The sequence below is a fragment of the Marmota marmota genome, unplaced genomic scaffold, assembly GCF_001458135.2.
Source record: "Marmota marmota marmota unplaced genomic scaffold, marMar, whole genome shotgun sequence".
Lineage (NCBI taxonomy): Eukaryota > Metazoa > Chordata > Mammalia > Rodentia > Sciuridae > Marmota > Marmota marmota.
The window spans coordinates 6,577,621-6,598,464 of NW_026000016.1; the positions used below are offsets into that span (position 1 = coordinate 6,577,621).

At 34.2% G+C, this 20,844-nt stretch overlaps 1 protein-coding gene across 26 annotated transcripts in view; it reads left to right on the top strand.

Annotated features, from left to right (window-relative positions):
• Positions 1–20,844, top strand: part of Pard3 (par-3 family cell polarity regulator) — a 626,126-nt gene that overhangs the window by 336,451 nt on the left and 268,831 nt on the right. For 25 of the 26 annotated variants that reach the window (XM_048809090.1, XM_015483461.2, XM_015483455.2 and 22 more), the window contains 2 exons: positions 13,232–13,323; positions 14,930–15,013. In XM_048809090.1, coding sequence (XP_048665047.1) covers positions 13,232–13,323; positions 14,930–15,013 — 176 coding nt within the window. The remainder of the gene's footprint in view (positions 1–13,231; positions 13,324–14,929; positions 15,014–20,844) is intronic. The other variant, XM_048809089.1, reaches the window with a different exon arrangement.

Below are 20,844 nucleotides of genomic sequence, written 5' to 3' on the forward strand. Positions count from 1 at the left end.
CAATAAGACTTCTTATTGATTAGATTTACTAAGACTGTTCATGTGTTTCCTTCCTTCCTTCCAACCATCCATCCATCCATCCATTCACCCATCCATCCATCCAAGCAACTAGTTAGGAACTGAGAAGAGTGGGACATGGTGGCACATACTTGTAGTCTTCCACCTTCTTGGAAAGGGTGAAGCAGGAGGATCCCTTGAGCCCTAGCACTGGGGCTAATCTGGACAACATAGTAACACCCCTTCTCTTAAAAAAACATAACAAAACTAAAGAGTCCAAGATGTTATACTACTTGCTAACAAATCAGTCTGCCTCAGTTTCAGGATGCTAACAGAAGAAATGAGACTACTGGGTCAGAAGTGAAGGATTATGTCCCTCATATTACAGCAAGAGGGACCCATAAAAGTGATGCCAGTGGGCACAGAGGGATGCCTGTACACTCTAGGGGTAATATTACAGGAAAGAGACTTGATTTCAGAAAACTTATATTATATAATGGTACCAGCAAGACTTCTTTTGCTGGGATGGAGATGCTGTGTTAGTGTTCCTAGAATATCTGTATCTGATATTCTGGAAAAGCAAAATTTAGGAAAAAAGAAAAAAAGGAGGACAGTCAATTCTTCCATTCTCAAGATATGTAATGATATCGGAGACCAATAGAGAATTTTTTTTTGTCAAAAAAGAAAATAAAGGCTCTGAAGTGCACAATATGAGGCTGGTTGAAATATCCGTTGGCATGGTCTTATTAGGAAGTAATTTGATGTTAAGAACCTTTAAATAATGTTATAGTGTGAATCTGGAGTGTCCCCCAAAGTTCTGTGTATTAAAGGCTTTGTCCCCACTTTGTGCCACTGTTGGGAGGTGTGGAACCTTTTGGAGGTATGGTCCAACAGAGGAAAGTTATGGGGAGCATGTCCTCAAAAAGAACATTGGGAAGATCTTTTTCCTTTCCCATGTCTTTTTCCTTCCTGATACTCTGAGGTGAGCAGCTTTGCCTTACCACATACTCCCCACCATGATATATTGCCTTGCCACAAACCCAAAAGCAATTAGCCAACCAACCATGTTGTGAATAAAAATAAATTTTTCCTTCTTTAAGTTGATTATCTCAGGTATTTGTCACAGTGATGGAAAATTGACTAATACCAATGAACATGCTATTTGAAGCCTTCTTTTGTAGACTTTCTTCAAAGAAATTAATCCTAAATATTGAAATATTTTTATTCAGAAATTATTGAAGGTTTAAAATGATCTGTGGTAAGTGAATTGTTGAGTGGTGATTTACATAACTATAAAATCATTAGATCTTAAAAATAGTTTCTGTAAAGACTACATTAAAATAATGCATTAAATAAGATATATTTTATAGTTACTATGTGAACAAAGAAAAATGTAAACGACTCTAAAACATTGGAAGCAAACATAAAATATGGTGGAAAAGATAGAAATTATCTTGTGTCTTTTGGAAACGGTAGACATCATTTCATATCAGCACATCATTAGTTTGGAGAGAATTGCATATTTTAATCACTATAATCAAATTTAGTGCCACAGAAGATGGAAGAGTTTTTCTTTTTAAAACCAAATGTATTATTGTGAATCAATTTTCAGTGTTATTTTTTTTTTAAGAAGAGAATGTGGAGTACCTAATTAATACTGAATAGTCATAAGGTAGTGTTCTCTGTACTTCACATTAATTAACTCATTTGATCTTCATAGAAGCCTTATGAGGCAAATGCTTTTATTCTTTTTATTTTTCTATTTGTTCTTTTTAGATATACATGACAGTAGAATATATTTTTATATATTACATATACATGGAGTATAACATTCTAATTAGTATCTGTGGTTGAACATGATGTGGGGTTACACTGGTCATTTATTTATATATGAGCTTAGGAAATTTATGTCCGTTTCACTCTACTGTCTTTCCTATTCCCATCCTCCTTCCCTTCCCTTCATTCCTCTTTGTCTAAATCCAATGAACTTCTATTTTTCCTTCCCCCCTTATTGTGTAATTCTTTTATTCTTTACTATTTATTTATAAATGAGTAAAGTGGGGCATAAAGAAGTTAACTTTTCACAATCCTGCATGCAAAGTCCATATTTACATCCACCATGTGAAGCTGCCAAAACAAATATAATATGTGGTTAAAACTTTAAATTATTGTTTTTATTCAATATTTTAATTTTTGTTTGGCACTGGTATCAAATTCTGGGAATTATGAACAAGGCAATAATATATAACTAATTAGTTTTAGTAATGTTAATCACTAATATTATGATAAACTTTTGAAGCCATAATTTAAAAATGAAAATTCAAAGAAATCCTCATTGCTATATACCTTGTATCATACAGACGATGGGTTGTATTTTATTAGAGATTATATAATCCCTTGGAAATCTACCAACTAGCTTTTGCTTCATTGAATTCAACTACAACAAAGAGTTAAAGCAAGGTTTTTACATTTTTTTTTCTTTTAATCTGGTTACTTCACCCAAGCCATTTATTGATTTCAAGTAAGTTAATGACTATACAGCCTTTGTGAAATTATGATACTGCATTGGAAAATAATAAGCCAATGCAAATTCTAATATATGTTTACATTAATAAATTTTGATACAGGACCCATGTGTTGCTCTTTACTTGCTTATTAACAATTCAAAATAATGAAATGTAGGGCTTCTGGGACAAAGAAAATTCTCCTTGTTTTCTTAATGAGCCCTTCATAATTAATAATGACAATATACATATTTATCGTCAATGTAAATAGCATAAAAACAAGTCTTGGTTCCTGTTGGACACCTTGTTAGGTTCTGTGGACCACAGACTCTGGCAGTAAACCTGCCTTGTTGTGACTCTTCTCTCACTTCCATTCTTTCTTGGATTCTGTTTAATTGAAATTTCTTCTAGTTATCTAATTAATTGACAAGACATCTTACCAGTCTGCCTGTCTTTTCTCTTTGTAAACTTTTCTCCTATTCAGAATACTAGACTGAAACAATTAATCATTTAAAAATCTCTGTGCTGAATTTTTAGATCCAACTAAATATAGCACACAGGTAACACTAATAATCCCAAAGTTGTACTTCCCTATAATGTCCTCTTTTTCTTTCTAGGTTCTCAATTGTTAGCAAAGTCACTTCAGAGAAATTATAACATTGTGATACATATGTGTAAAGTACTTTGTAAGAATACAGCAGGCTTTTTAATTAAAAAATAAAAAGAACAATAAAAATGTGTGGGCATGGCCACACATACTTGTAGCCCTAGCTACTTAGGATACTGAGATAGGAGAATTGTAATTTCGAAGCCAGCCCGAGCAATTTAGCAAGACCCTGTCACAAAATAAAAAATAAAATGGGCCGGAGATGTGGTCAGTCGTAGAGCACCCTGCATTCAAATATCTGCCGTACCATAAACAAAATAAAGAAAAACCATAAAGGAACAATTAAAAACACACTTTATTTCTAAAAGACTTTATGCTGAATGTAAAAGTGCTTTAAGTTACAAAGACATAGTAAATGTCACTTGTAGTCCTGCCACCCAGATAGAAGCAAGGTGCCATGTCCCTTGAAATACCTCTTGTCAGGTGTGTTGCTGCACACCTGTAATGTCAGAGGCTTGGGAGTCTGAGACAGCAGGATTTTTGAGTTCAAAGCCAGTCTCAGCAAAAATTGAGGCACTAAGCAACTCAGGGAGACCCTGTCTCTAAATAAAATACAAAATAGGGCTGGGAATGTGGCTCAGTGGTCAAGTAGTGGTCAAGTAGCCCTTCCTGGTACCAAAAAAGAAAGAAATAAAAAAAATGGTGCTTATTATTTACAATTTTTTAAAAATGAAAATTCTCAGACATTTAATAGGAATTCTCATGTTATGTGTCAGTACATTTACTGAATATTTAGAATTTAAATTCTTCCTTTACCACAAAAATTTATTTTATCACAGGTCATTGCCCTGATACCAGCTAGTTGGCTTGGATCACATTTAATATTTAATAATTCTTGGTCACTCTTCCATGGGTAAATAGGGTAAAAAAAAAAAAAACTTAATTCAGTTTTCAAAATCTCAGCTTTGTCACTGTGGAGAAATAGGGACAAATTCTAAGTCTAATTTTTCTCCCTGAAAGAATTCCCAGCCTGTTGTGAGAATTGTGGAGGAACAAGGCAGTGTATCCAGTTTGTGATGGATAGTTAGAAAGAGGGATCTTCTTCTTTTCCTTAAAAATTTTAATTTTTATGTAAGATGCTTTTACATAGTGAAATTCATGTGTCCATCACAACAAGCTTAAGAGATAAGGTTCTTTTCACCTGTATTCAGAGTAAGGAACTAGCCCTCAGTGATACGAATAGGGCATAGCAGAGACATACTCCTTCCTAGGCCTGTTGTCCATGGGTCCACAGGCTCATGAGTCTGGTATATTTATGAACACAATTTCATGTAGAATGTTAAGTAGTCGTTATTAGGAATATTGTAAATGATCAAAAACACTGCTCTATTATCCAAACTGTAATATACTACAGTCATCAGAAGCTTGTCATATGGCTACATGGGTCAGTCATATTTGGACACACCTAACTCTTTAAAAGTTCTACATGTTCTGTTTATTGATTTTTTTGTTTGTTTGTTGCCAGGGATTGAACTCGGGGATACTCAACCACTGAGCAACATCCCAAGCCCTATTTTGTATTTTATTTAGAGACAGGGTCTCACTGAGTTGCTTAGTGTCTCAATTTTTGCTGAGGCTGGCTTTGAACTCACAATTCTCCTGTCTCAGCCTCTGGGATTACAGGCATACGCCACGGCACTTGGCTATTGAAATATTTTTAAGAGTTATGTTGAGAATTAAATTGAGGTTGGATTGAGGAACAAAGAACTAATTGGCACCTGGTAAATCCTCAATACAATCCAGCAGTTGTTTTTATTTTTTGTTTAATAGTGTGTATTTATATTTGGTGCTGGGATTGATTATATAAGTTTTTGCCCTTTTAAGAAGTGATTTGCTCTTACTAGTAGGAAAAAAAACCTCAGATATTTTATTATTGATTTAAAAGGAACTTTAAGTTATTTTAGTTTTAGCCTTAGTAAGTAAAATTTAACTAAAAAATTCAAACCAAGCACAAATTGATATTTTGCATGAAAATAGTTATATATATTCTCTTAATAGACCTCTGAATAGGGTAAGTATAGTTTACTTATCCTTCTATTACTTATCTCACCCCTAAAATAAACTTCACATCAATGAGGATCAGAATGTTATTATCTGAAAGGCAAGACTGGTCATATTACAACATCCATACATTTCAACAATTTGAATCAGAGTAATTTCTCATTAATGTTCAAGGAAAACCAATAAGTGTTATTCTGATAAGCAAACCACAGCTGAAATTAAGCAGATTAGTCTGATTTAAACCACTTTACGTAAACAATAGCCACTTGACCATTAGTATGTGGTGGAGGAATCCTGAAGAGTGCATAAGCAAATCTTCCTTCATGTATCATTGGGCACAGGCAAAAATGGAAGAAGAATGTGAATAAATTGATTATAGTACCCAAGTAAATATCCATTAGATATCATTCTATAAGATTCTTCCAGGCCCTTGAGTCCTAATAATCAACGAGTAGCAGGCTTTCATTTTGGAACTTAATTTTGAGATTTCATTCTGCATACAATTGAAAATATGCATGGTTTTTGTTGTTCTCTGTGGTTAGATAGCTTTCAAAAATCAGCACCATCTGTTCTTTTAAAAGACTTCACTTGCCTTTGATTGTGTGGAGTCATGTTGTTTACGTTTCAAGACAGGAAACATTTCATTTTTCTGAGAAATGAAAATTTCATGGACTGTGTTAAACACTATATTTGATCAATATTAGCTTGAGAATGTTAGGAATCTAGATGTAAGGATGAAGCTCACATATAACATTAATATCATAGGTACTGAATAATTCTTCACATAATCCTAAATGATTTGGTGCCAGGCTGTGTTCAGTAGAGCACAGTTTATATTACACCAACTGGACTGTGTCTAAAAACGTAACAATATTAATTTTCTTCTAGTAGAAGATATATTTATTTTAAAACATTGTATTATCTAGTATTGTCTATTCTTAAAAAGTATTTAAATTAGGGTTTTTTAAATGAATATCTCTACTCATGGAATGTAGTGATCATGAAATAAAATTGTATTACACATTTCCTCATTGTATACCTTTGGAAGGTAGCTATAGATTTTTCATTTTCAATTGTGAAGGATCACACGCCCCCATATGTTTTCAATTGTTTCCTAAGAATGATGGGAAATTACTTTCCCTGGTGATTTGGCCAATTAATCAAATAGTTCCAACACTAACACAGACACCTTCTGGAATTCTATTTGTGATACTTGAGAGACTTGGAAAGAGATTCCCTCTGGAATTATTTTCTACCCAATATAATTGAAAGGAAAAATAGTTTAATTCATGTGTCAACTCCAAATAAATATTTTTTCTAGGATACTATGGTTTATGAATAGTTAACATGTCTCTCATTCAGTCAGGAAAATCTTCAAGGTACTCTCAAAGTGTGAAAAAGACCAGTTAGTAAATCATTTTTGGAGCAATATAATGGAAACAATTAAAATATTTTATTCTCTTAATAGTAATAAAACCACTTGAGGAAAAATAAATTTGTAAATTTGTTGACGAGAGTACCACAAGAGCTTTCATTTCCTTTTGTACTACCTAAGCATTAAAATGAAAGATAAAAGCCTGGCGCAGTGGCACACGCCTCAACTCCCAGTGGCTCAGGAAACTGACACGGGAGGATCGGAAAATTCAAAGCCAGCCTCAGCAAAAGAGAGGCACTAAGCAACTCAGTGAGACTCTGTCTCTAATAAAATACAAAATAGGGCTGAGGATGTGGCTCAGTGTTTGAGTGCTAGTGAGTTCAATCCCTGGTGCCCACTGCGCCCCTCCCCCCCAAAAATCAAAGATAGATAGGAAACTAAGGATCATAACTTTATTTTTTATAAAACACTTTAAAAATGATGTTTTCTTAAAATAACAGGCTTTTCTTTCAGCAGAATTATTCAAAATATTTAGTTCCCTGAAACTATGAATTTGAATGTGGATATGCAGATGATTACTTTCTGGATTAGGTTTCCTTATGTTTCTGGGAGGTAGACAGTGTGGTTTTTTTCTTCGTTTTGTAAACATTTGTAATATTTATATGGTGAATGATGAAGGAGGAATTTACATCTTAACTGTTCTAATTATAACTTGTACAACTTTGGATGGCATCTACTTAGTTTTTTTGTATTTTTTTTTTTTTAAATGTATGAGGAGGGCGAATATCTAGAACTCATACAGGGGAGAATGTGATAGAACCAGAAAGATTTCCAAATTTAAATTATAATTAGCAGTTTAGCCAAAATTAGTTTAATTTACTTGTAATTTCAAAAAGGTATTATCTATTGGCACTATAAATGTTTTTCAGTTGAGGTTTAGCCTTTATATTATTAGCATAAAGGAAGAAATGTTAATTTTTACTAGATGCCTATAACAAATAGTGTCACATAACACTTTTATCTCCCCTTGTCTACCAGGCATATCTACCTGATCTAAAACTTACCCTTCTGATCTAGGCTCATCAAGTGTTCATTTTCTCTCTGTTAAAAGAAAAATAGACCAGGTGATACCATCCCCTCAAAAAAGTCCTAGAACCACCTATGACAGCATAAGTTTTCAGACAGAATATTCAGAATGCCCTACTGGAGAGCTATTTTTATAATAAGAAATAGAAAAACAAAGTACAGACCTGTAGAGGTTATCTGAGTAGTGTAGTTCTCTTTGCAGCTTTTAGGCATACTTTGGCAGTGTTCAGTGATTGGCTGAGGCTCAGTTGCTTAGTTATCGGGGTATACTTTCTAGGTTTAGTTGCAGCATGCTTTCACAGCAAGCCAGGCTGCTGTTCAGTACATTTGGAGGCCCCTTTGGCCAAATGTTATCACCTAAGTATAGGAACAGACTTAGGCCAAACTTATTAACATCTCATACTTTTCTCTTCTTTGGCTACTTTGACTCCTCCTTCTTTATTGTATTATGCATAAGAATTTAAATTTGGCTATTTTGGGTTCCCTTTTTCTGGAAATCTATTAAAGGTTTAATAGCTGTTTTTATGCTACAAGTGATTTCTGATTGGTAAATTGAGTCTGTATCTGAGCAGCTCTGATTATGATGGTGTTACAAGAGATACTGGTTTTTCTGCAGTATGAGATGTTTAAGCCAGGATAACTCTTGGAAATACATATAGTGAGTTCCTTTCCCTGCCCTTGAGCTCTGTTAACTGGGGGATCTACCAGCATAATTGCTGAACAGCTCTGAGAGATTCTGGGAACACTTACCTCCCTAGGACAGGAGCAGGGTGCTGCCTTGATGGCAAGTTGTTTCATACCTTATATCCTTCAAAGTAAATCTGATGTCAGGTGCCTGTGAGAGTCTCCAGAGCTTGGATGTTTAGTTGGAATCAAAAAGTCCCTCCACTCCTTGGTAGGCATTTCAAATGTGCCCTCAGAATAAAAATAGAGAAATCATACTAAAAAGCTTAGTATAAAAACTAGCAACTCCTCTTCACTGTTCCACAATCTTGTAGACTTCTCCCTAGACCTGTTCTGATCCCTCCTTCCATGTAAATAAACAATATAATATACGTATGTCATTCTTTTTCTGATTACAATTTACTGACATTTGTTGCCTTGCCCTGTTGGAGATGAAAACTGGTCTTTTAATGCCACTTTCACTTTTCTGGTTCCATCCTCTCAATATTGCTGCAGCAAAAGTCTAAGTTTAGGGTTGGGTGTGTAGCTTGGTGGTGAAGCACATGATTTATGTGTTGTGCAAGGCCTGGGGTTCAATCACGAACACACACACACAGTTCCTTCACTAGCCAGCGTCATGTTGCCATGGCAGTGTAAGAATTGCTCGTGGCATAACCTAGTAGTTTGATTAAACTTACTGTTTTCCACATTTTCTTTTGTGGTGCTTAAAGTTAATCTATTTGAATTTAAAAAAAAAATTGCTTTGTTTTCTTGATAAGAATTTTTAATTTTTCCTTACAGTTTTCTCTGGCTACTGTAAGATTTCTGTTATTTCCAAAATATTTAAGAATATTATTCAATTATTAATTTCTTTTTTTCTGATGGAGATGGACCTCCCTAATATCTCCATCTTCTGCTCTAATCTGAACTAGTTGCTGCTTCCTTGGGCTTTCCCCTGCATATGGGAAATAAAGAGATTACATTTCTGAAACTTTACTTTTTCAACTCTCACATTACATTGTTCTGTTTGAGAAATTTAGTTCTACACTGAATAATCATTTCTCCTTAGTATAGAAGGTATGCTCTTTCATCTAGTAGAATTTGTTCCTATTCATAAGGTATTGTTATCCTAGAGCATTCATTAGTGATATCCCTTGTTTTTTTCTACTTAGTAATCATCTGAGTGTTATCGTTCGTCAGTGTTTAGTTTAAATGTTGTTGGGAAATAATTTTCCATAGTTTTCTTGTGTTCTATATAACTTGGTAACACACATCTTGTTTCATTGATTTTTGTATAGCGCCCAACCTTGAAACACAGGCATAGCATCTCTTTCACAGTGAGCAAGCATCTTTAGTATTTGTTTAAAAGATTTAAGGTCTGTAAGCTCAAGGTTTTTCTGTGTGTGCCAGTGTCCTGAGGCCCACCTCCCCTTGCCTTTTGAAAAATTTTGCTTGAAGAAATGCTGCCTGTATGGATGGTATTCTGGCCAAAGGAATAATAGCAATCAGCTTTTTGTCTGTGTTCTAAGAGTCTTGTATCTCTTGTCAGCATTCATGAAGATATATCAGGTTAACTTATGAGCTTGCAAAGAGGCTAAAATTTTATATCTTCAGAATTCTTTTTTTTATTCATATTTTTAAATGGTGCATAGTAATTGTACATATTTTGGAGGTGCTTTATAGTTCTTAAATCTTACCTTCTCTTTAAAAATTTCCTCACCACTAACCTGTAGTATTTTCCTCCTCTTGCCATTCACTTGATTATATAAGCATTTATTTATCTTTTTCTTGTTTTCCTATTCCAAGGACATTTTACAATGTAAATATTTCATATATAGCAAAGTGCAAAATTTATTAGTTATGCAAAATTCAACTTTAGAAAAAAATTCTAATTGAATTGATTATGCGGTAAGTTTCTATTAAATTCTTTTGCAAGGCACAGTATATAGGGGTGGATATGCATATTAAATGTAACACATTATATGTTTAACTGTACTGTATACATTATAACATTATGTATTAATGGTAACACTTATAGATAGATGTTTTGCCTGAAAAGAGGGAGATCATCTTTTGTTTGTGTATAATTGCCCTAAGATATTTATCAAGGTATATTTTATGTATAAATAATTTCTGTTTTCAGTGACATTTATAAATTGCCATTCATTTGGGTAGTTACTGTATCTGAGACACCATGTCATACTTTTGACTTGGATTTACCTAGTAGTCCCAAGAGGAATAAGTTTTTATTGTTCCCATTTTTCAGAAAAAGAGATGGACAAAGAAAAGGTATATAACTTGTCCAAGGCTATAAAATTGGGAAATGCTAGAGTAGTATTTTAAATTCTTGAATCTGAATATTCAGATTCAAGAATTTAAAATACTTTCCCAGTGTTGATGATCGAACTTAGGGCCTTGAACATGCTAGACAAGTGCTCTACCACTGAGCTATGTGCCATATTGCCAACTCTTTTCTAAAATTATCATTTTTATTTTGAAACAAAGGACTCCCTAAGTTGCCAGGCTGGGCTGAAACTTGTGATCCTCCTGTTTTAGCCTCTTAAGTAGCACAGGAGTGCTCCATTGAGCCTGACTCTGAACTCTATGCTCAAAAAATTGTATACTATTTCATATGGAAGTTCTTTAACACTGTCTAGTTTAAATTAATAGTGTGGTGCTTAAATATTGATTTAAGATATACAACAACTGAGCTTCATTTGCTATGGTTACAATGGAATTCAATGCATAAATCTTGCTAAAAGTAGCTGTGTTCAGTTACAGCTTTAAGAAAGTACCAGACAACAAAATAAAACCATATAGGAGCTGATATTTACACATCTAAAAGTTGAGAAATTCTGAGCTGTGGTTCCCACAGCAACTGCAGCTCAGCCTCAGGGCAGTCAATGTTGCAATCCAAACTGAACACCATATGCAGCCACATGATATAATATTCTACATGCTCTGGGGGGTCTGGTAATGGCCACTGTGGGAACAGTGAATGCGTAAATTATCAGTTACTGGTTTATCACTGTAGTTGGGGGCTTTTCATTTATGTGGCAATTTCATTGCAACATAGGTGTTTCAGTTGGTGATACATCTTGGTGGCATTTCAGTGCTGCTTAAATTATTAATGAATCCCGAAACAAAATGTCTTGTAAGATTATTTTATGTCTTACATCTGGTTTATAAACAATCGTGTTAGCTCTCTTCCCCACCCCCACTCCCAATGGAAAAGCATCATTTTGGGAGTTTGTGTTTACATTCAAAGTGCTGTTCCTAGGCAGGTTCAAAATGCTGTTAACCTTTGAGATGTAGTATGTGCTGGTGCTTAAGAGAGATAGATGACTAAGAAGTACATATTAGAGCCTCTCAAAATGCAGGATCATCAATCTTCAAGTAGCCTGGCTCCATGCAGTGCACCACCATCCGGGATGTATGGAGCACTTCTACAACTCACCAACAAGCTCAGTGCATTCTGCTGCTTATTTTGGTATATTCTCAGTAGAATTAGCAAGAGGACATTATGAATCATTCTGCCCAAATTTAGTATATATTCTGCATTGTGTCTTGACCCCTAGCACTTATCATTTTATTGATGGATCTCTCTCTTGATGGCGTATGCATTGCTACTGGGAATCTCTCAAATACATGGATAAATTTAACATTTTTCTCAATGGTAGAGTCTTTCATAATATAAGTGATTTAATAAGTTCATAGTAAAATCATTGTTGCCCAATTTGTGCAGTAGGAAAAGAAAACCCTAACAAATTGTACATATACATCAATTTTAGTTGTAAACATCCAAGAAATAAAATAAATAAATTTTATGTACTTACCTTGGGGCATCCCTAGAGATTCCTCGGGATGATTTTGCGTTAATTAGGAAAATATTTACAGAGTGTCTAACAGGTGCCAGACAGTGTGGATACTAGGTAAAATACACATGGGCCTTTTAACCGTTGTGTTTGGAGATCTGAATATTTTTAAACTGTTATAATTTGGTAAACAAGACCATGATATCAGGCATGGTATCAACTTGAAAAACCAACTTAAGTATTTGTGAAACTCCCTAATAAAAAGGCAATGGCTAACATTATAAATTAAGGAATATTTTTAGGTAGCATTTCATTCATTTTTATGAACTACCACATTTATTCCACATGCACCTTTTTCAGTTTCAGCATACTTTATCCAGTGTCTATAACACACTGGAACCTATTTTTACAAAATATTTTTGATGGAGGAATAAAAATGGTGAGGGTAGATGCTGATTGTTTTGCTATTTGTTTTTGCTTGATACGTAAAAGTAAACAAACATGATCCTTCGTGGCTAAGATGTTAATGTCTTTATGAACACCTCCAGGATAGTCCATTGGCTAAGGTAACTTCTTGTGAAATTTCCCAGGATGAAGTATTCTATGTCTGGGATTCTGCTTACGACATGTTCCAGTTGACATGCTGAGTTAGGAGAGGAGGGATTCTCAAATAGTGACTTCAAAGATTTTGGTAGTGGTCATGGATTATAGTTTCTCAAATGTTTTGATCTATAAACACTTTTAAACATGCATCCCCAGAGTCACTCTTATTTATTTATTAGAATACCATAACATTGTAGTAATATATAATTATTTCCTCAAACATATGTCAAATGAAGAGAAGTTAAAATAATGAGATGAGAAAAGTGGCATGAAAGTTCAGTTTTCTTTCCTTATCCCAGCAGTATAGTTTTTAACTTCTGGGATATGCTAACTTCAGATGCTGTTGTTTTAAAATTCAACTCACACTCACACCCATCTTACTGAAGGTCATTCTCCCTAGAGGAAAGACCTAGTTAACTTGATCATACTGACTATTAGACTGGGGTTTTATCCTGCTTCCCTTTCACATTGTGGAAATGAACCTAACAGTGTGCTTCTCTTGTGTCTTTGCTGTCTCCAGGACGAGGAAGGGACAGAAGAAGACAGTAGCCGTGTGGAACCAGTTGGACATGCTGACACTGGTTTGGAGAATATACCCAGCTTTTCTCTGGAGTAAGTTACTGATGGTTTTAACTATATTTGTTATATACATGTAGCATCATTAATTGCAGCAAGTATTCCAAAAGCATATGGCATGCGGAATGTTTGTGCTTAGTTAGGAAACATGCCCTGCTTTGATTTGTTTTTCCCAAGAACATCTTTCATCTGTTAATTACATAATGTGAGCAGTGAAGCATGGAAGTTCTTATGTACCTGTCCTGAGTTTCATGCCGTGGCAAATACTATTAAATTAGAACATTAGAATAGTATTTGATTGAAAATGTTCATCATGTTAACAGCACTGTAAACGCTTTGTTTTCAGATTGCTTTGTCAGTATTTTGGTTATTCGTTCTTCAACTTTGTTAACTTAAAAAAAATTTGTCTATATGTTACATGAAAAACTAGTTGGATCACATCAGCATTAGTCAGTATCGTGGTGTGTATGTATATGTATATATATATACATATATATGTATTTTTAATTTGAAGAAATAGAATATCTCAAGACATTTGATTAAAGATCATAGATCAGGGACTTTAAACATGATTTGAAATACAAAAGAACAAAATATTTTCCAGTAGTATTATAACACTGTGATCGTTGTAATTATTGACATGTTAAAATGGAAGCTATTCTCAGAACCTCAATATCTTAGAGCAGGTAAGATAGTCATACAGGTTTCTTTCTTTCAATGTGGGTAAAGTTGGTGGTGTAGACATTGATATTATATCTCAATTCTGTTTTCTCTTTGTTTTTCCAAGGTAGGGCTCTAAGATAATAGTGATATTAAGCAGGCTCTAGGATCAGGTTATGATTAAGTATACATCAGTTGGCACTTAGAGTATTTCCACTGGAGACATACTTGCTGTGCCATATTTCTTTTTAGAACAAATAACAAATTAAAATAATAAATTGAAATAAGTTAAATTTATTTAAGTTGTACCATTCTTATTTGCTTAGCCAATTATTAAACAGGTGTTGAAATTGTTAGTAATCTCTGAGAGAGAGTATCGGTAGATAGAACCCACACTTGAAAGGCTCTCTCAAAACAAATTAAGAAATGGTGACTGAAATATCATAGAATAGTGGGAAGTAAGGACAATTAGGCTATCCTCTGGATGGTCACCCACAGGGGCAAAATCTTTGACCTCACTGGATCAATGATAAGACAAATGTCAGAGTACTTGGTAAATTATCATGTGCTGTATAGATACAGCCGATTTATTCAGCTAATCTTCAGAGTCTATGACATAGATATGCAGATGGAAAATTTTCAGTGGAAGTCTCAAGATTTGATTTGCAAAGCATGAGTTTATATTATATGGAAGAGCATGGTCCAAGAGAAATGGTTCTGTGTTGTTTTTAATGTAGTTATCTCTGATGATTGCTCTCCCTCCATGCCATGAGACTAGTGTTCAGGTATGTGCTGTTTGACGTGGCCTTCATCACCATGCTTATATCCTCAATTATGTGTGTATATGCCTGTGTACTTGGTGGGATTTTTGTTTTGTTTTCTTTTGTTGTTTACTGTGTGTCTGTGTTGTGGCGGTTTTTTTGTTTGGTTTGGTTTGTTTACAGTACACGTTCATGCTCCCTCATTCATCATTGTCTCACAGTGATATGGTAAAGCTCGTACAAGTCCCCAACGATGGAGGGCCTCTGGGAATCCATGTAGTGCCTTTCAGTGCTCGAGGAGGCAGGTAACGTATCTTGGAGGTTTTTAATTGAATCATAATGTGGAGTGGTTTTTTTTTTTTTTTCCCTTCATTTATGCTCAGCTATAGAGTGGTGTTGACTTCACATATGCTTAATAGAAAACATTTTCACTTGGGGGCAACTGCTGCTCCATTCATACGTATGTATCCTAATCACAGAACGTTCTTAGCCTAATGAAGAGAGGCTTTACAGGCACAAGAAGAAATTGTGCATTTAAATTATCATAATAAGTTTATTGTTCATCGCATCTAAGCTAACATTTGACTTTGCCGTGAATTGATGGCATTAGTTAGAATTCCACCTGGAATTGCAAAGTTTAGGAGATCTTAAAGCATTTACCTGGAAAAAATTCATGCAGTAAAAATTACCTGGATAACTTGGGTGATGATTAATTTTAAATTTGCCTTTATGATTATTTAGTTCTACAATTTTACTGACTTAGATAATTATAAAATACCCTGTGAGTTTGAAATTTTAGAAAATGAAGCATGCTGGAGATTTATCCCTTTCTTGTGGTTTCTAACTCCTTCATTCACTTTAATCTCCAAATATTCAGAATTTCAAAATGGTCCAGTGTTTGTTAATCGAGACTTCATTATGGTACAGAAGATACATCCTTAAAAGCTGCATGTGTCCCATGAGATTCCTTAATTCTGATCCTTTTTCTTTTCCCCTGTGAAACCATAATTGTAATCTTGGTTTTAATATATTCAAATGTGAATTGATTTTGGCAATAATGCCTGGTGGGTATCCATCCTGGACACGTGAAATGCGTGGCATTCTTCCCCAGGAACTTAATCTCATGTTTGACTCAGCAGTTTTATTGCAGTCTCTCTTATTTGCCTATCTATTGATTACCTTGTTAATTTTTGGCATCTTAATTTTTAATTCCTTATTTCTTTTATTCTTTTAACCTTATTGTTTTTCATCTACCCTTTCTTTTCATGGGAAGAGAAAAGGGGAAGTTGGAAAGTAGCCTGAGAGACCAGTGACTGAACATTGAGACCAGTGTCTGAGAACCTAGACAAGTGACTGAGTGACCAGGAGCTTAGACTGCCAACCCGAAGCCTTAGATACAATCAAATCCATGATCAAGGAATTATACATTTCTAGTGTCTTTAAAAAGACAGACGAAGTATAAATTGCATTTGTATGATTAAATATGTACTTTTTGTTTTTAATGTAAGTAGCTGAGCAATCTTACCACCTTTCTTTTATGTTACTAATTTTGGCAAGTCCATATTTCAGTCCTTTGGTAAAGCACCTGATTTATGGAATACCTCAAAGCTGAGACTCTGTTTTTCTTAGAACTCTGCTGGAGTACAATGAATCTTGAATGTTGCTGCTTTATACTAGTACCCGAAATTCACCTTGAATTTTTGAGTGGTATTACATTCAGAGTTGTGATTGCTTTCATTTTTTTCTCCTCCTTTCTTTTATTTTTATTTTTGAACTCTAAAGGAGCAATAAAATTTCTTCAAAGAACTTTCAGTTAAACGGTTTTCAAAGTAGACCTTGTCTTTATTTCCTTTAAAAAATATGTTAAAAAAAACTTAAGAATTTCTTGAAAATATTTTATGAATAGGAGACAAAAAGGTAAGCAGGTAAAATGGATTATGGCTTCCCAATAGTAATGTGCCTTAAACTATCTGTGAAACTTAACTCATAACAAATGAAATTAAAGTGTTCATGTACCAGCTTCAAACCAGTATTTCCTTTACAAACATGTCATTTTTTAAATCATTTTAAACATATTTACTACCTCAACATTAAATGATATTAGGATGAAATAAATATTACATGAAACACTTAAAGCAAAAGGGGAATAAGATAGGAAAATACACCTATTATTTAGATTAATTCATAGGAAGACTTTGACAGAACCCAACATGGCCTTTAGTTGCTGGTTAGCATGGTGTTCAGTTTTGATTCACTGAACATATTCAAGTGGTAGAATATCTCTTTGCAGAACTAAAATTTTTTCTATAGCTGAGTCCTTTTTAAATTACTATTAATTTGGCACTTAATGAAGAAAATATTGTGCAGATTCCCTATATATAGACAAAAACTTATTTAAGAAAAACACATTCTTTATATGCCCTTTTTAGGCATCACCAATTTTTATATGGAAACAGAAAAATTTTTTTGTTTTGTTTTTATTCAAGTCTTGTGTTGCATCTTTAAACTTCCACCATGATAGTCATGGTTTTTCAAAGGTGGGTAGACAATGGGGAAGGAGAAGCAGGTAGGCTGCTCATACTCCCAGACACTGATCTTCTTGAGCCCAAATACACCCAGAAATGCTTCAAAGTGGGTTCCTCAAATTCAGTTGGAATCCTTTCCAAGCATTCATCTTGTGATAATTCCTGTATTAGGTGCTAGGAAACAAAGATAAATAGGAAATAGTTTTCCTCTGGGAATTTGCAGTCTAGATGGAGTGATAGCCGAGAAATCACACAATTATAATTATGTGATAAATGTTGATACAGTTATTTAATAGTGATCTGTGAGCTGAGAGAGGAAGAATTGTCTGCATTTGGTAACTGAAGCTGGCTTGTTGAGGATGACAAATTTAAATGTGATGACAGCTTATAAAGGGAGCTGCATCAACTCCATGGTGGCTGCAAGGGCAAATTAAGCAGTATGGAATAGCAGAAAGGAAGAAATTAAGTGGAACTCATGAAGAAATTGCACATACCTCTATTGGGAATACAAGGATACATATTCATGGTACGTAAGTGGAAATTTCCATGAATGCCTTCCATGGTGCAATATTCCAATCTTTCTTGGGCCTTCTCAATTTTGGAGACATAACTAATTGAATAACTCTTACTGAATACTTATTTTTATACATGTGATAAATACACATCAGTATTGCTTTCCCATTTTGATTTTCAAAGTCAAGGAGTCTAAGGTACAATTCAGAATTGGAATTATGTATCTAAGCAAAATGGAACACCCTCCAGACTATCTCGAATGTCACATCTAATTAAGGAAAATAGTAATTTAAAATTGTGAACTCAAGGATCTTGCCATGACTATTTGATCTGGAACATTAATGACAATCAGATCACCTTCCAATCCTTCCTTGGATGACCGTCTCTTGATACTTAGAGATGGTGACAGTACCATCTTCACCTTGATGATGTTTTTCTTTAGTTATCTTCCTTCATGTTATTAAAAACAATTAACTCATCTCCCTCCAGAACTCCTTAGTCACAGTTTCACATCCTTGAAATCAAGTTTCCCTCCATACCAAACATTTCATTTCACCCTGATTTAAGTGGCAAAGGTAACCTCATTTAAATAACAAATATTTCTATATTCAGAAAATTTAAAACACAGGATTGTGACTTCCTTTGGTAGAAGACCATGCTTTATTTTATATATTTTTATGTTTCTAGGACCTATTCATAGATATTGGACCATAGGATTTTAGGTATTGCTTTTACTTGGCAAAGAAATGAATGAACCCATGAATGAATGAATCCATTTTAGCTTTGACATTACTAGATTAAAAATAAAGCAGCAGTGACATATCCTGGCCTCAATAATATTTAGTGAGTTTTCTTGAGACTTTCTAATGATATTGAAAATTTGTGAATTCCTGATCTGGGATATCCTCTGCAACAGAAATTGTAATTGGTAGATACTAGATCTTTTTTTTTTTTTTAATCTGCTTAAATAAAATTAATAAACTTAATGATATATCATTAAGTCTATAAAAAGTAAGAGAAAATTGCTTGCTGAAATAGAAGTTGACCTATTAAAATTATAAAATTTTGTAGTTGGTTTCAAGGGACTTAATTGAGAGATATGTATATAAAAAGATACATGCTAAGTGTCATTGGGATTTAGAGAAAGTAGAACTATTGAATGTAGCACACTGACTTGACCTATTCCAGGGACATTGTTCTGGAAATAGTCATTCCAAAAATATGTTATGCGGAAGATGCTGTATACAAGTATGCATGATTGGGTGGGAAATAGTAAATTCTTTGAATCATGATGTATTAGAAGATAACCCTGTAGAGACTTTTATTCATCTTTTTTTTTCTTTTTTAATTTTTTATTGTGGGTTGTTCAAAACATTACAAATTTCTTGACATATCATATTCGACACTTTGATTCAAGTGGGTTATGAACTCCCACCTTCACCCCATACATAGATTGCAGAATCACATCAGTTACACATCCATTGATTTACAAATTGCCATACTTGGACTCCAATCTAACTCGTAGTACATATTCTAAATCTTTTCCCATACGGAAACAAATATGTTTACAACATATTTAGATACAGTATAGACTGCTTCTCTGAATCTTTTCTGTAATGGATGTTTGTATACATTCATCTTGATATTTAAATCTGTGGCACTTAGAATCTCTTTGGTATTACTTTTTCCTTATAGAAATAGTAATTATATGTTTGTGTTTATTAATTTTACTTAAGCAGAGTTTTTTAAAAAAAGAGATCTAGCATCTACCAATGACAAATTTCTGGTGCAGAGGATATCCCAGATCAGGAATTCACAAATTTTCTGTAAAGAGACCCTCAGGGGCATGAGTCCATGAGGTTCTGTTGCAACTACTCATATTCATAGTAGTTTGAACACTATCATTGACAAAATACAAACAAATGACCAGGTGTAATGACATACACCTGTAATTCCACTCCTGGGGAGGCTGAGGCAGGAGGATCATCAGGTTTGAGGGCAGCCTGGGCAACTCAGGCCTGACTCAAAATAAAAAAATAATAAAAATTTAAAGGGCTGGGAATGTAATTAAGTGACAGTGAACTTGCAAAGCATTTGTGAGTTTCTGGTTTTTATTCCTGTGTATTGCAAAAACAAGCAAACAAACTAACAAAGGAGTGTGGCTGTGTTTTAGGAAAGCTTCTCTTACAAAATCATGTGCTGGCTGGTTTGACTCATGGACTGTAGTTTGCCAGCCTTTGCCCTAGGGAATCAAATAAACAAAAATGCCTGATGGCCTGGAGTTTATAGTCTACTATTTGTCATGTTTAAAACTCCCTTATCTGTTTTCTGTTTATATTTGGGGGAAGCAACCATCCATATTTTTTTCAGTTTCACTTACTGGTTGACAAGAAAGCCTTTTGTGGCAATGGGCTGCTATTTTGCACATTTTCCCTTCCCCCGCCTGTTCTCAGGAATTCACAAACAAAAAGGAAAAAAAGAAATAAACAAACCCATCCACCATCTCCCAGTTAGTAAAATGTGCTCACATAATTCTTTTTAGGACCCAATTCTCATGTAGGGAGAAAATCAAGGCCTGGTGAGATGGTGCACCATTGTGGATATAAATATGTCTGGGTGGGTCTGGGTGTGTTTCTGAGTTTCTGCAATTGGCCTGTGTTGGCAACTGGTCAAATTTCTCATTACTTCTCTTCTTAGGATGATTATTTTTTTAACCTTTGTACTGTCTTTTGATTTGTCTGGTTTTGACTTTTTTCCCCAAGTAAGTTTTTTACAACTTAATATTCAGAGTATCAGATGAAGCATTCACATCCTTAGGAAAAGCTTCTTTAAAGAGCTAATGTGCTGAGGTTTCTTTTATGACTTCTCCCTTTTACACCTACCTATTGCTTACTTACATTATTGTCCATAAATTCTCCTATCGTTTAAGCCCCCCTAAATTCATATGCCTAAGAGAATATTTGTAATGTTTGGGGGTTTTGTGTTGAAATAAAAATGACCCTGTTGGAAAATGTGCATTCTGTATGTATTACTATTTCTATTCTACAAAATGTATTCTGTATTAATATGAGTGCACATTAATTATCTAGGAAGTTACT